Source organism: Rhea americana, unplaced genomic scaffold (assembly GCF_003343005.1).
Source record: "Rhea americana isolate MKP2758 unplaced genomic scaffold, rheAme1 scaffold_374, whole genome shotgun sequence".
Classification (NCBI taxonomy): Eukaryota; Metazoa; Chordata; class Aves; order Rheiformes; family Rheidae; genus Rhea; species Rhea americana.
The window spans coordinates 423,883-434,736 of NW_028186506.1; the positions used below are offsets into that span (position 1 = coordinate 423,883).

General features: G+C 61.6%; 1 protein-coding gene across 1 annotated transcript in view; it reads left to right on the plus strand.

Annotated features, from left to right (window-relative positions):
* Window positions 1-10,501, plus strand: part of SKAP1 (src kinase associated phosphoprotein 1) — a 155,164-nt gene extending 144,663 nt beyond the window's left edge. The window contains exons 12-13 of the mRNA XM_085313027.1: window positions 9,347-9,471; window positions 10,192-10,501. Coding sequence (XP_085169153.1) covers window positions 9,347-9,448 — 102 coding nt within the window. The 3' untranslated portion in view covers window positions 9,449-9,471; window positions 10,192-10,501. The remainder of the gene's footprint in view (window positions 1-9,346; window positions 9,472-10,191) is intronic.
* The last annotated feature ends 353 nt before the right edge of the window (window positions 10,502-10,854 follow it).

Consider the following 10,854-nt stretch of genomic DNA (forward strand, 5'->3'; position numbering starts at 1 on the left):
CGGCGTCGCGGCAGGGCTTTCGCTCTCTTCAGTGGCTCCAGATTGCGACTCTTGCACCGGCTCCCTCGCACGTAACCGATCGGTCCTGAGAGGTTTTTCCCCGTAAATTACTTTGCGCGACGGATGCTGGTGGCCGTGGCGGAGCGGCGGCTGAGCCGCGCGGCGGGGGGGGGGGGGGGGGGGGAGGGGGGGGGGGGGGGAAAGGTGTTTGAAAAGCCTGTTCACTCAGCTGCATTTTAATTTCCTTTTCAATCTTGTCCCAATTAATTTCGCAGAATTAATCTCACAGAAGCAAACTCGGCAGCGTCGAGGCTGCAGTTTTAGCGGTGCGGTCGCTCTGTCTGAACATGAAATAGGAGCTAATATAAAAATCCATCTGGTGTGTTTGAAACACTCGCCGGCTGCTGCGCGGGTCCTGTCTGACATTTCGAGCAGCAGCGGCAGCAGGGAAGAGCGCTTGGGGGTTAGTGGACATCAGGAGCTGGCAGGGGCTCAGCAGCCCGGTGCAGCAGCGGAGCAGGGCCGGGGGCCGCTGCGCTCCGAGGTGGACAGGGAGGGGACGAAAGTGCCCGGCGACGCGGGACAGTCGCGGAAGCGCTGCCCTGGCCGGTCCCCGGACGGGAGCAGCCCGCGGGTGTCGGGTCCCGCTGCCCAAGCCCGGGCGATGCCGGCCCGGCACTGCGGCTTTCGTGCTTCGTCAGGTCCCGGGTGTTGCAAAAATAACGGGGGTGGTGGTGGCCGGGGCGGGCGGTCGCAGAGGGCCCGTACCCCGCTCCGTCGCCCGCTTTGCAGCGACCCTGACACGCTGCTGCGCGCCCGGCCCGGCCCGGCCCGCGTTTGGGGTGTCAGTTTGGGCAGGAGGGAGCGGTGATGCCGGCAGAGGCGGTGCATCCCTCTCCCCGGCACGAGCCCCTTGTCCCCTGGCTGAGTGATTTGTACGTTATGATAATTATTTGAATGCAGCGAGACTTCCTATTTTAAGTGGGCTTAGTTGGATGTGACAAGCAGGCCATAAAACCGGATAAGTTAATTCTCTCAATTGCTTCCAATGAAAGCAGGGGGGAAGGGGGGGCACGTTCCTACACCCCGGACCCCGAGCGGAAGGAGCGTGGTGACATCTAGTGGCATTTTGTCCGGCTTTGGGGCCCGGGCACCGGTGGGGAGAGGCCGGGGGGGCGTCCATGGGCCGCGGCGGGGGCCCGGCCACGGCGGAGCCCCTCGCCGCGGAGCCGCGCTGCTGGGGGTTGTCGCCCTGGACAGACGGACGAACACCCCGCGGGACACCCAAAAACTGNCGGACCCCGAGCGGAAGGAGCGTGGTGACATCTAGTGGCATTTTGTCCGGCTTTGGGGCCCGGGCACCGGTGGGGAGAGGCCGGGGGGGCGTCCACGGGCCGCGGCGGGGGCCCGGCCGCGGCGGAGCCCCTCGCCGCGGAGCCGCGCTGCTGGGGGTTGTCGCCCTGGACAGACGGACGAACACCCCGCGGGACACCCAAAATCCGGGGTGGGGGCAGGGGTGGCAGGCGGGAGATGGCCCCCCCACACACCCCAGAGCTCGGTGGGTGCCGCTGGCGGCGGCGTTTCGCTCCCATTAATAACGCGGCTCCGGCGTCGGGAGGGATGGGAATGGGCTGCCGGGGTCAGCGGGAAGGCAACGGTCACGCACCGGTCAAATTCAAGCGAGAGCCATCGTTCCCGGCGGCTCCCGCGCCCCCCCGGCGCGAGCCAATCGCCCAGAACGAGCCCCTGGCAGCCTCATTCCTCCCAGGTAATTTTTATAAATGAGGGGACACCCGCGCCCGGAGAGGACAAAAGGGTGCCGGGGGCCGCCCGGGCGCCCCGTGCCCCGGGGGCTGCCCGGATCCCTGGACACTCCCCCCCGCGCCAGCCCCGATCCCGCCCCGGCGCGTTTGGGGTCCCGCCGGCCCCCCGCGTGCCCTCGGCCCAGCCCGGCGTGTGCCGACGTCGTGGGGTTTCTAACGCATATTCCGACCATTTATTTTGAGCTGAAATTTATAATAAATGCTGTTAAAGACTTCGGCTTTGACAGAGGTAATAATAAATTCACTGTTAAAGACAGTAGTTTAATTCCTTATACCCTCCAATACTGCGCAGAATAAACTATATTCATCACTGAGTAATTTTTTACCACATAAATCTTTAAAACTAACCGTTGTAGGCTGTTGAGGCTGAAATATTGTGAATTTATTAGATATGCCCATGTAGTATTGGATTCAGAGGTTTCCATTCGAATATATTACGGGGGAAATTTGTGTCTTTAAGTGTGACAATCCTTCCATTTTCCAAAGCCGGGGTTATAACGAGCAGCTCCTCCAGAGTCAACTCTGCCGTTATTAGACAGAGATTTAGTAACGAGCCCCTCGCTAAGCTGCAGCGCGGGGGGGTGGCATCCGCCGAAATGCCCCGCTCGGAGAGGGCGGCGGCGAAGGCTTTTGTTTGCAGCGTAACAAATGTCTGATGCTTTCCCGGATTATTTCATAAATGGAAGTGGAAATTTCACTTGGGGTTGCAAAGACGGCGAACGTTCGAGCAAGGGAGTCGTTGCTAAACCCATCCTTCACCGGCCGCAACTTTCTCAGGCTGCTGCTGTTCTATATATATATTTATACATAAATATGTACGTACATCTATATGTGTGTATGGATGCGTGCGAGACATTTTTATTTTGGGAACAGTTAAGCTGCGAGAGATTGAACAACAGGAAAACCGAGCACGAAACCCAAAGGCACCTAGGCAAAATCCATCACGAGCCCTTCAAAACTTGCCCTGATTTGCCAAATAGGTGAGTGACGAGAAAACACCATTTCCGTCGCCACTGCTTGTTTGCCGTTTCTTCTTCTTTTTTTTTTTTTTTTAGTCCTTTTAGCCTGTTGAGCTGGTTTAAACACACGTCCTTGTTTCCTTGATAATGTAAAATACAAGTAGGCAGTGGAAATCTTTGTTCGTTAGAGAGAGACGGAGATAATTATAAAACCATCTCTCGGTTCATGAGGCGCGGGTAACATTTAAACCAATTGATGTGGTAACATTTAAAGCAGTTATATTGCAAAATGTCACATACGGTCTAGTTTCATTAGGGACGGGTTAATAGATGGACGGAATTGAGATTCCCATTCCCGGGCATAAAATAAAAGTTTGCCTGGGCCATAACTCTTTTCGGCCCGCGACGCCTGCCCAAAACGAGCCGCCGCCGCCGCGCGCTTCCCGAGAGCGAAGCCCCAGCTTCCCCCTCCGCGGAGCGGMCACAGCTCAATTATTAAAAAATCGGGTTATTGACTGCTACCGAAAGAGGCACCTGCGAGAGCCCCGGGCGGGCGGAGGGCGCCGGCGGCCGGGCTTCGCTCCGCTGCCCGAGGCCGCTGGCGGCGAGCAGCGTTTCCCACCCGCTCCTGCCGTCTCGCTCCTYTTCTCCTCTTTCTTCCTTTTTGCTTTTTCCCCCGCTTTGCTCCGTCTGTAAATGAGCAGAGCGCCTGGCTTCGCAGCCCTCTGCTTTGCAGAGCGGAGGCGGGCGGGGGGGGCAGCGCGATGCCTGGGCGCGACTTTAATTCCAAATTCATTTACGCCGTGGCGATGAGGCTGTCACGGACCGTAATGCAGTATTTAATTAAAATAACAGAAGTGTATCTAGGCACGTCCTGGGGTAGCTACCGCCGAGTCAGAGCCCGCGCTCGGCGCGGCGGCGGCGAAGGCGGGGGCGAGCGGGCGCGAGGGCGGCGGGACGGGGCGGCCGGAGGGAGGTTTCGGCGTCGGGCGAGCGGCCGCCGGCCCCGGCGTGCACACGTGCGCGCACACGTGCGCGGTCGCTCCCAGCCCTCTTCCCCGGGCACGGGCAGGGTTTAACTCGGATGGCTGCTGACTTTCATCAGGCACGAGCGCTCAGGACTTTAAAGGCGAAAATAATTGGCTGCAGAACAGATTTAGGAAATTGAGTGTGCGATAAAGCAAATAAAAATCGCTCCCTCTTCTTTTTCCTCCCTCCCCTTCCTCGCCGGGGGCAGGAGGGGGGAGACGGGCAGGAATCGGCAGGATAGGAACAGGCCTCATCTTATTTTACCTCCCTTGCAACTTTGCCATTAAAGTTGCACCTACAGCTAGGAAGTTTGTCCGTGAAAAATGGTCATTTTGTTTCCCCTGCTCAAAGAACGTTATTAAAATGCTAATTTAAAAGAAAAAGGAGTTAAATATCTAGCAATGGTGCAGTCTAATTGCAGCCATAATGAGCTCTCTAAATGTGAGTGCCCCTGACACACAGAGAGCATAAACAGCCAGCAAACACATCATTAGTGCTCACGTTCATTTATTCTGGCGACCTGACTATGACCCCGCGGAGGGAAGGGTAAAGAGCAGGTGGATCCGGCTGCGCCAACCCCCGGGGATGCAGGAAATGAAGCCATAAGCGGTTGCCATGGCAACGCCGGCGCGGGTGATGCAACACGCCGTCGGCCTGGCGAGCGGCGCCCGCGCGCCCCGCGCCCCGCAATTAGTCATTGCTTTTAATTTGCGGAGGAGCCTGGAGCGATTTGGAGCCGGGGGCTGCTGCTGGGGCTGGGGGGGCAGCGGGTGCCAGCAGCAGCTTGGCCTGGCGTTGCATGGTACCGCATGGCACGGCACGGCACGGCACGGCACGGCACAGCATGGCATTGCCTTGCACAGCATGGCATTGCATGGCATGATATTGCATGGCACAGCATGGCATGGCACAGCATGGCACTGCATGATTGCAAGGCACAGCACAGCACGGCATGGCACGGCACGGCACAGCACAGCATGGCATTGCATGGCATGATATTGCATGGCACAGCGTGGCATGGCACAGCGTGGCATGGCATTGCATGATTGCAAGGCACGGCACAGCATGGCACGGCACGGCACAGCGTGGCACAGCAGGGCACGGCCCGTGCACCGAGCCCCCAGATCTGCAGCCGGGTGCCCGGCGTGGTGGCGGGGARCTGGCCCTTCTTCTGAAGCAGAGGGTCGAGGGCCAGCACGGGCATCGCTGTGGGAGTCCAGGGCTGGATGGGGCCGGGGAGCCTCCGGGCAGAGGGGAAACTGAGGCACGGAGYGGSGTGCTCCTGAGCTGCAGCACTGCGGCTGCGGGCTGGCGTCAGCACCCGCCCGGCGCTGCGGCGCGGAGGGCCCAGGAGTCCCGGACAAGTGCCCACGCGAGCAGCGAGGAAGGCGGTTAATAAAAGCGGCGCTTTGGAGATGATTCTTGCTCTATTCCAGCCTGTTTGCTTCTAAACAGCCTCACTAATCGCCTCCCAGCAATAGCACAATAACTTCGCTCCTATTTTTCCCTCTTCTTTTTTTTTTTTTTTTTTTTTCCCTGTTTCTTTCCTGTCCGAGGGGCACAGGAACACCATCCCTGGGAAATATTTTAAAATAAAAAATCTCGGCACCCCCGTTCGTCACCCTCCCTGCCTGCACCCCCCTTCCCCCGTGCACTTTCGATGAACCTGTGATATTGTAGCAATGGCCCTTGAAGTGCGGTGGGGAGGTGATTTAGGAGAATATTAAAGGCAATGTGGAGATTCGAAGGCGCCTCTCTCAGGGAGATCTGCAGAAATACGCAGCACAGATGGGCTGAGCAGATTAAACATTTCCGTCACATTGTTTCCAAATTGTGTTTGCGGTGCCTGAGGGTTGGTGCCGCGGTCAGAGCACGGCGGAGCCGCGCGACGCTGGGAGCCGCCTGCTTTATGGAATAAATATTAATACGGCAGTTTCGCACGCTCGCCGAGTCGCGGCAGCGTGTGCGAGCCCGGCGCGTCCCCCCCGCGCCCGCACCGCCCYGGCCGTGGCCGTCTGTCCGGCCGGGCCGGGACACCCGGAGCGCGGAGGGCCGGGGAAGGAGCGGGGTCCGAGGCCCCCCATCTCCCCGGCCCCGGCTGAGCATCGCCAGCTCCTCGCCRCAGCTGGGAACCGGCTGGCTGGCAGCCGAGCTGCCTTGTTTATTTTTGTAGGGATTTGCCCTAAGAATCGGCGCCGGGAAGGAGGGGGGGGAAGGCCACGGCCGAAGCAAAGGGCAGCGTCGCCCTTCGCGGAGAAATCCCTTCCGTGCCCCGGCCCGGGAGGCTTGCTAAAAACCGGCGTTTCCAGCTGCAGCCGGACGGCGTCCGCGGGCTCCGGGACTGGACGCCCCGAGCAGGCAGGTTCGGGCGGGAGGGAGGTTCCTGCCCCGCCGGCGAGGTTCAACACGACGATTTGAGCTTGCCGGCGAGGCCGGGAACGGTGCTGGGGAGACACGGCTGCGGGTTTAGGGTCCCCGAGGGGCGGCCGAACATTTGGGGCCATGCRGGGGGTGCAGGAAGGTCGCTGGGGACCCCGGGCATCGCCCGTGCCCACGGGCAGCGGCCAGGGGAGCGGCTCCGTGCCCGGCTCCGGGGCGGCATGGGGACATCCGCAGCCCTCGGGGCACGGGCACGCGGGGCACCGGCGCGTCGCTGGGTCGCTTGTGGCCTCGGCTTTCTCCCCCCCCCCCGCAGAAGAGCCGCGGCGCCGCCGGGTGATGCCGGAGGAGCCCGGGCGCGAGCAGAAGCCCAGCGGCAGAGCCCGCACTCGAGCGGTGCTGGTCCGCGGGCCGGCGCGCCGCTCTGCCCGCGCCGGGGCAGCACGCGGGGCTGAGCACCCGCTCGCYGCGCCGGCCCCGGGGCCGCGTCGCCCCGCACGAGACGGCACAAATAGGAAACAGCAGGAAGAGCTAGACGTTAAAATGCAGCTATCATTTAGCAGGGACCTTGGGGCGCTTCGCAAGGCGGACGAGAGGAGCCCGCTGCGTCCCCCCCGCGCCGGCGGCCCCCGACACCCGCTGCTGGAGCACCCGCAGCGCCGCGGCGGGCTCGGGGCCGGCGCGGAGGCGGCTGCGATGCTCCCGCAGCCGCCGACAGCGGCGCGGAAACCACTCGGGGCTGATTCAAGCCGTGAAATATTCCCCGTGCTGGTGGCCACAGCACGTTTGGTTTATGGGCTTTGCCGTTTTACAGCAGATTCGGTGGCRGTGGGTTTCGACTGGGTATTTTTGTTGTTGTTGTTGTCATCTTGTTGTTTCTTTTTCCCCCTTTCTCCTTTTCCCTTGTCGGTGGAGATTAGCAGCATAAATCCTTTTACGGCCCCGTGCACCAACCTGCCATAAAAGCCCCGATTGCTGGCGATTATCTGAACGAGCGTCTGTTCCGGGTTCGCTTGGCGCCGCCGAGCTCGGGAATGAAATGCAGAAAGCGCTTGGAGGGATTTTCTCCTTTCTGGGAGTAAATCGCAGAGTTTCGACAGCAGCAGCGACAAAAAGTGGAGCTGCGGGTCGAGAGCGGAGCAGGGCCGGGGCGCTTTCCCCGGGGCCGGAGAGGTTCGGCGCTGCCGGCGCAGCGAGAGCGCTCAGCGGCCGAGTCCTGCTCGCCGGGCTGAAACGTGGCACGGCACGGCCGGGCACGGCTCGCCTCTCCGTAGGAAATCGGGCAGCCCAGGGGCCCCGGGGGCCGGGTGTCACCTCCGCAGTGGCCTCGCTGGGGGGGGGCACCCGGACGTAGCGGTGGTGATTTAAGACGTTTGCAGCCCTGCAGCGGGAGGTGGGCGGCGGGGAGAGCCTGCCCTCGGCCAGCCACCCCTCAGCACCGAGCCGGCGGCGGCGCTCGGGGCTCATCACCCCTCGCCAGAGCAATTAGCTTCCCAATTAGCAGGTTTGCAATCCCTTCTGTAAAGTCTCCGCTAAATTACTTCCCTCCCCCCCCAACCGCCTCGCATCCCAGTCCACACAGGTACCGAGCACACAGGCCCCATTAGAGCATAATTAGGCAGATTCCAGTAAAATCAGCCTCAAACTCCCTCCTTCTCTTCACCCCCCCCAAAAAAACCCACCCGCTCGGCAGCCCCCGTCTCAGGCACCGGCACGTTAGCGAGATGCAAATTAGCACCTCCAGACGAGAGCAGAGTTCACCCTGCACTGGGCTCTGCCTTGCTGTGCCAGTGCACTCCTCGTTTTAATAGTTTAATAAAAATTAGCATAATTAACGAACATCTGTATGATCCAGAGTGGTGCAATTTGGCACTTGGAAACGAGGACTTAAACATTATTGCTGGGAGTTTAATGTTGTTTTAATTCTTTTTGGCACTGTGCAGTGAAATAAACGTTTGGTGCCGAGAGTTCTCGGCTGGCTCTCATTTGCATTTTCCTCCCTTGGATTATGAGCAGTCGTGGACTACCCAGCAATTCATCAAAGCAGAAATTATTTTAAAATACCTCACAGCGTTCAGGCTAAGGCAGGGCTGTGGCAGGCCGAGGGGTGGGAGCCCGGAGCTCCCTGCGGCGCCTGGGTGGCATCTCCGGCCTGAGCCCCCCGCGCGCGGGGCTGTAGCCCACGCGGGGTGAGTTTCCAGGCTAAAGCAGACAGACCCAAGCGTTTTCCTCTGGTTTTGCAGCAGGATTTTTCCTTCCCATCTGGAGAAGACAAGGTGGCGGSTGTGGGGAAGGGGCTGTGCCGGGGCCGGGGCCCCGTCGCTCCCCACGGCGGCAGCCTGGCCCTTCGGTGCAGCGTGCCCGACCCAGCTCTGCCTCTGCCGAGCTGGGACCAGCGAGAGCCATTTCTGTCTCTAACCCACATTGCTCCTCTCCAGATCAAACCCCTTTTCCTGCTGGATTTGAGTGGTGAAACCCCCCGGCAGGGCCCAGGCAGCTCGTGCGGCTCCGGCGGACAGGGAGCCCACGGCACCTCTCCGCTGCATGGCAGAGCCCACTTCTTTGCAGATGTCGTTTTTGAAGTCTTCTTCAAAACCAAAAAAAAAAAATCCAGTTTTGCTTGCAAACTTCTTTAGCGTGGGTGCTAACTTGCCCTTTTGCACCAGGGGATGGAGGTTTCCTGTTCCTACTTGTCTCCACCGTCTGCTGCCAGTATAACCACCCGTGAAGCTGCACAGGGGACGTCCTCCCCGGGGCTTTTACTGACCCCCGTGGCCAGATCCCTTCTGCTCCTGGTCTGGGGCCTGGGACCGCCCGGGGGCTGGCATCAGTAACTGAAGGGCCAGCCCACGTTGCCSCAAATCAGGACCCCTGAATTAAATGCTGAGTTGCAGAGCAAGCCCCAGCCCGCGTCCTGCAGGTGTGAGCAGGGAAGGGGCTGGGTTGGAAAGGACATACAGGTGCCTCCCGGCAGGATTTACATAGGAGAGAAATGGGATCAGGGTATTTTCTCGTGGGAGTTTGGGGGCTACTGCCCGTGTAAATGCAGCTGCCATTGCTGGAGGGTGCTGGAAGGGGACTGAGCYGTGTCTGCCCGGCACTGACGTCCAGCCTTCCCGGGTGACTCTGTCACCGGCCTTCCCGTGTGTCTGCCAGGAGTACAGCATGTACGGCTGGTGGGTCGGAGAGCTCAACAACGTGGTGGGCATCGTCCCGAAGGACTACCTGGTGGCTGCCTACGACCTGGAGGAGCGATGAGCGCCCCGGCCACGACRTCCCGGGTGAGAGCAGGGCCCCTGGCCCGGGGTGCACCGCTGGGGCTGGGGTGCTCGCAGCAGGAGGTGGGTGCTGGGGAGGTACCTGTTCCCGGGATGTCCCAGCGTCTCTGGGGTGCCCGAGCCTCGAGGACTGTCTTTGCCTCCATCTTCTGGTCCCCACTTTACACGGGAGCTAGTGAGGCTGGGAGCCACGGGGTGACATGGAAAAGGCCACCGTGYCCCGGGCAGCAGTGAACCAGGGCACCTCGGCAGGGCCGGGGGTGTCAGCGGCAGGGGCACGCGGTTGGCCTCAGACACTCCAGCGGATACGGCTGTTTCACTCCCTCCTGGGGCTCAGCRCAAAGTGTCCCTGCCTGGGTTTCAAGTCCTTCAAGATCCATGGGAGAAACTTGTGCTAAAAGCATTGCAGACCCGTGAAGGTCTTATGTCGCCAGCTGTAACACTAACATTGATGCCACGTGGTGCATGTGCAAGGTTTTTCTCCCAAAGCCCRTCAGGGAGGCGAATCTTTTGGCAGATGTGGAAACTGAGGCACAGAGCGGGGCTGGGGAAGCAGCGGGGGCTGCGGCAGAGCCCGAAGCAGGGTCCTGAGGCCTGCAAGGGGCAGGGAGGTCTCCACGTTCGCCGGCCCTCCGTACGGTCCTGACGTGTGCAAGGTCCCAGCCCGCCCCTCAGCRTCCCCCTTCCCGCCGTCACCCGTGTCTCTCCCCTCCCCGAATCCAGGTGCTTCYCTGTCTCCCTGCACTGACCTTCCCCGCTGTCAGCCCCTCCTGCGGGAACCCGTCGTGCCTCGAGACCCGTGTCCCGTCACCCTGCCGCTAGCTGCCACGGAGCGAGCGCCGGCTGCCCCGAGGGACCGGCTGCGATAGCTCCCGTCCGCCCCGCCAAGGGCTGCGCGTCGGCCCCGTCCTGCCCCGGCTCTGCGCGGCCGCGGGGCCGGGCCGGCTGACGACGGCCCGAGGAGCGGCTGGCCGTCCTCCGGGCCGGGGCAGTGGGACAGAGGGGGCTGGCGGCCCCGAATAAAGCTGTTTTCCTTCCCACCTCCCGTGTCTCGAGTTGCTTGCGGGTTTGGAGCCGGAGCTGGGCATCGGCTGCCGGTGCCGAGTGCTGACACCGCGCCRGGGGCTTGCGGCCCCCCTCGCCGCCAGCCCGACCTCGGAGCGTCAGGAGACCCGTCCAGGCCTGCTGGAGCCCAGGATCCAGGCTTGAATCAGCACGTCCCACTCGTGCCGCACTTGGCCGACGGGCCGCTAGATGGTGGTAAGTAACTGCTCGCTGCAGCCTTCCCGGGGAGGGTGCCCAAACCCCCTGGGCGCCGCGGGAGCAGGCGGCCGGGCGCCCGGGGCACCGTCGCACCGGTGCTGCGCGCCCGGCCCGGGGCCCTCG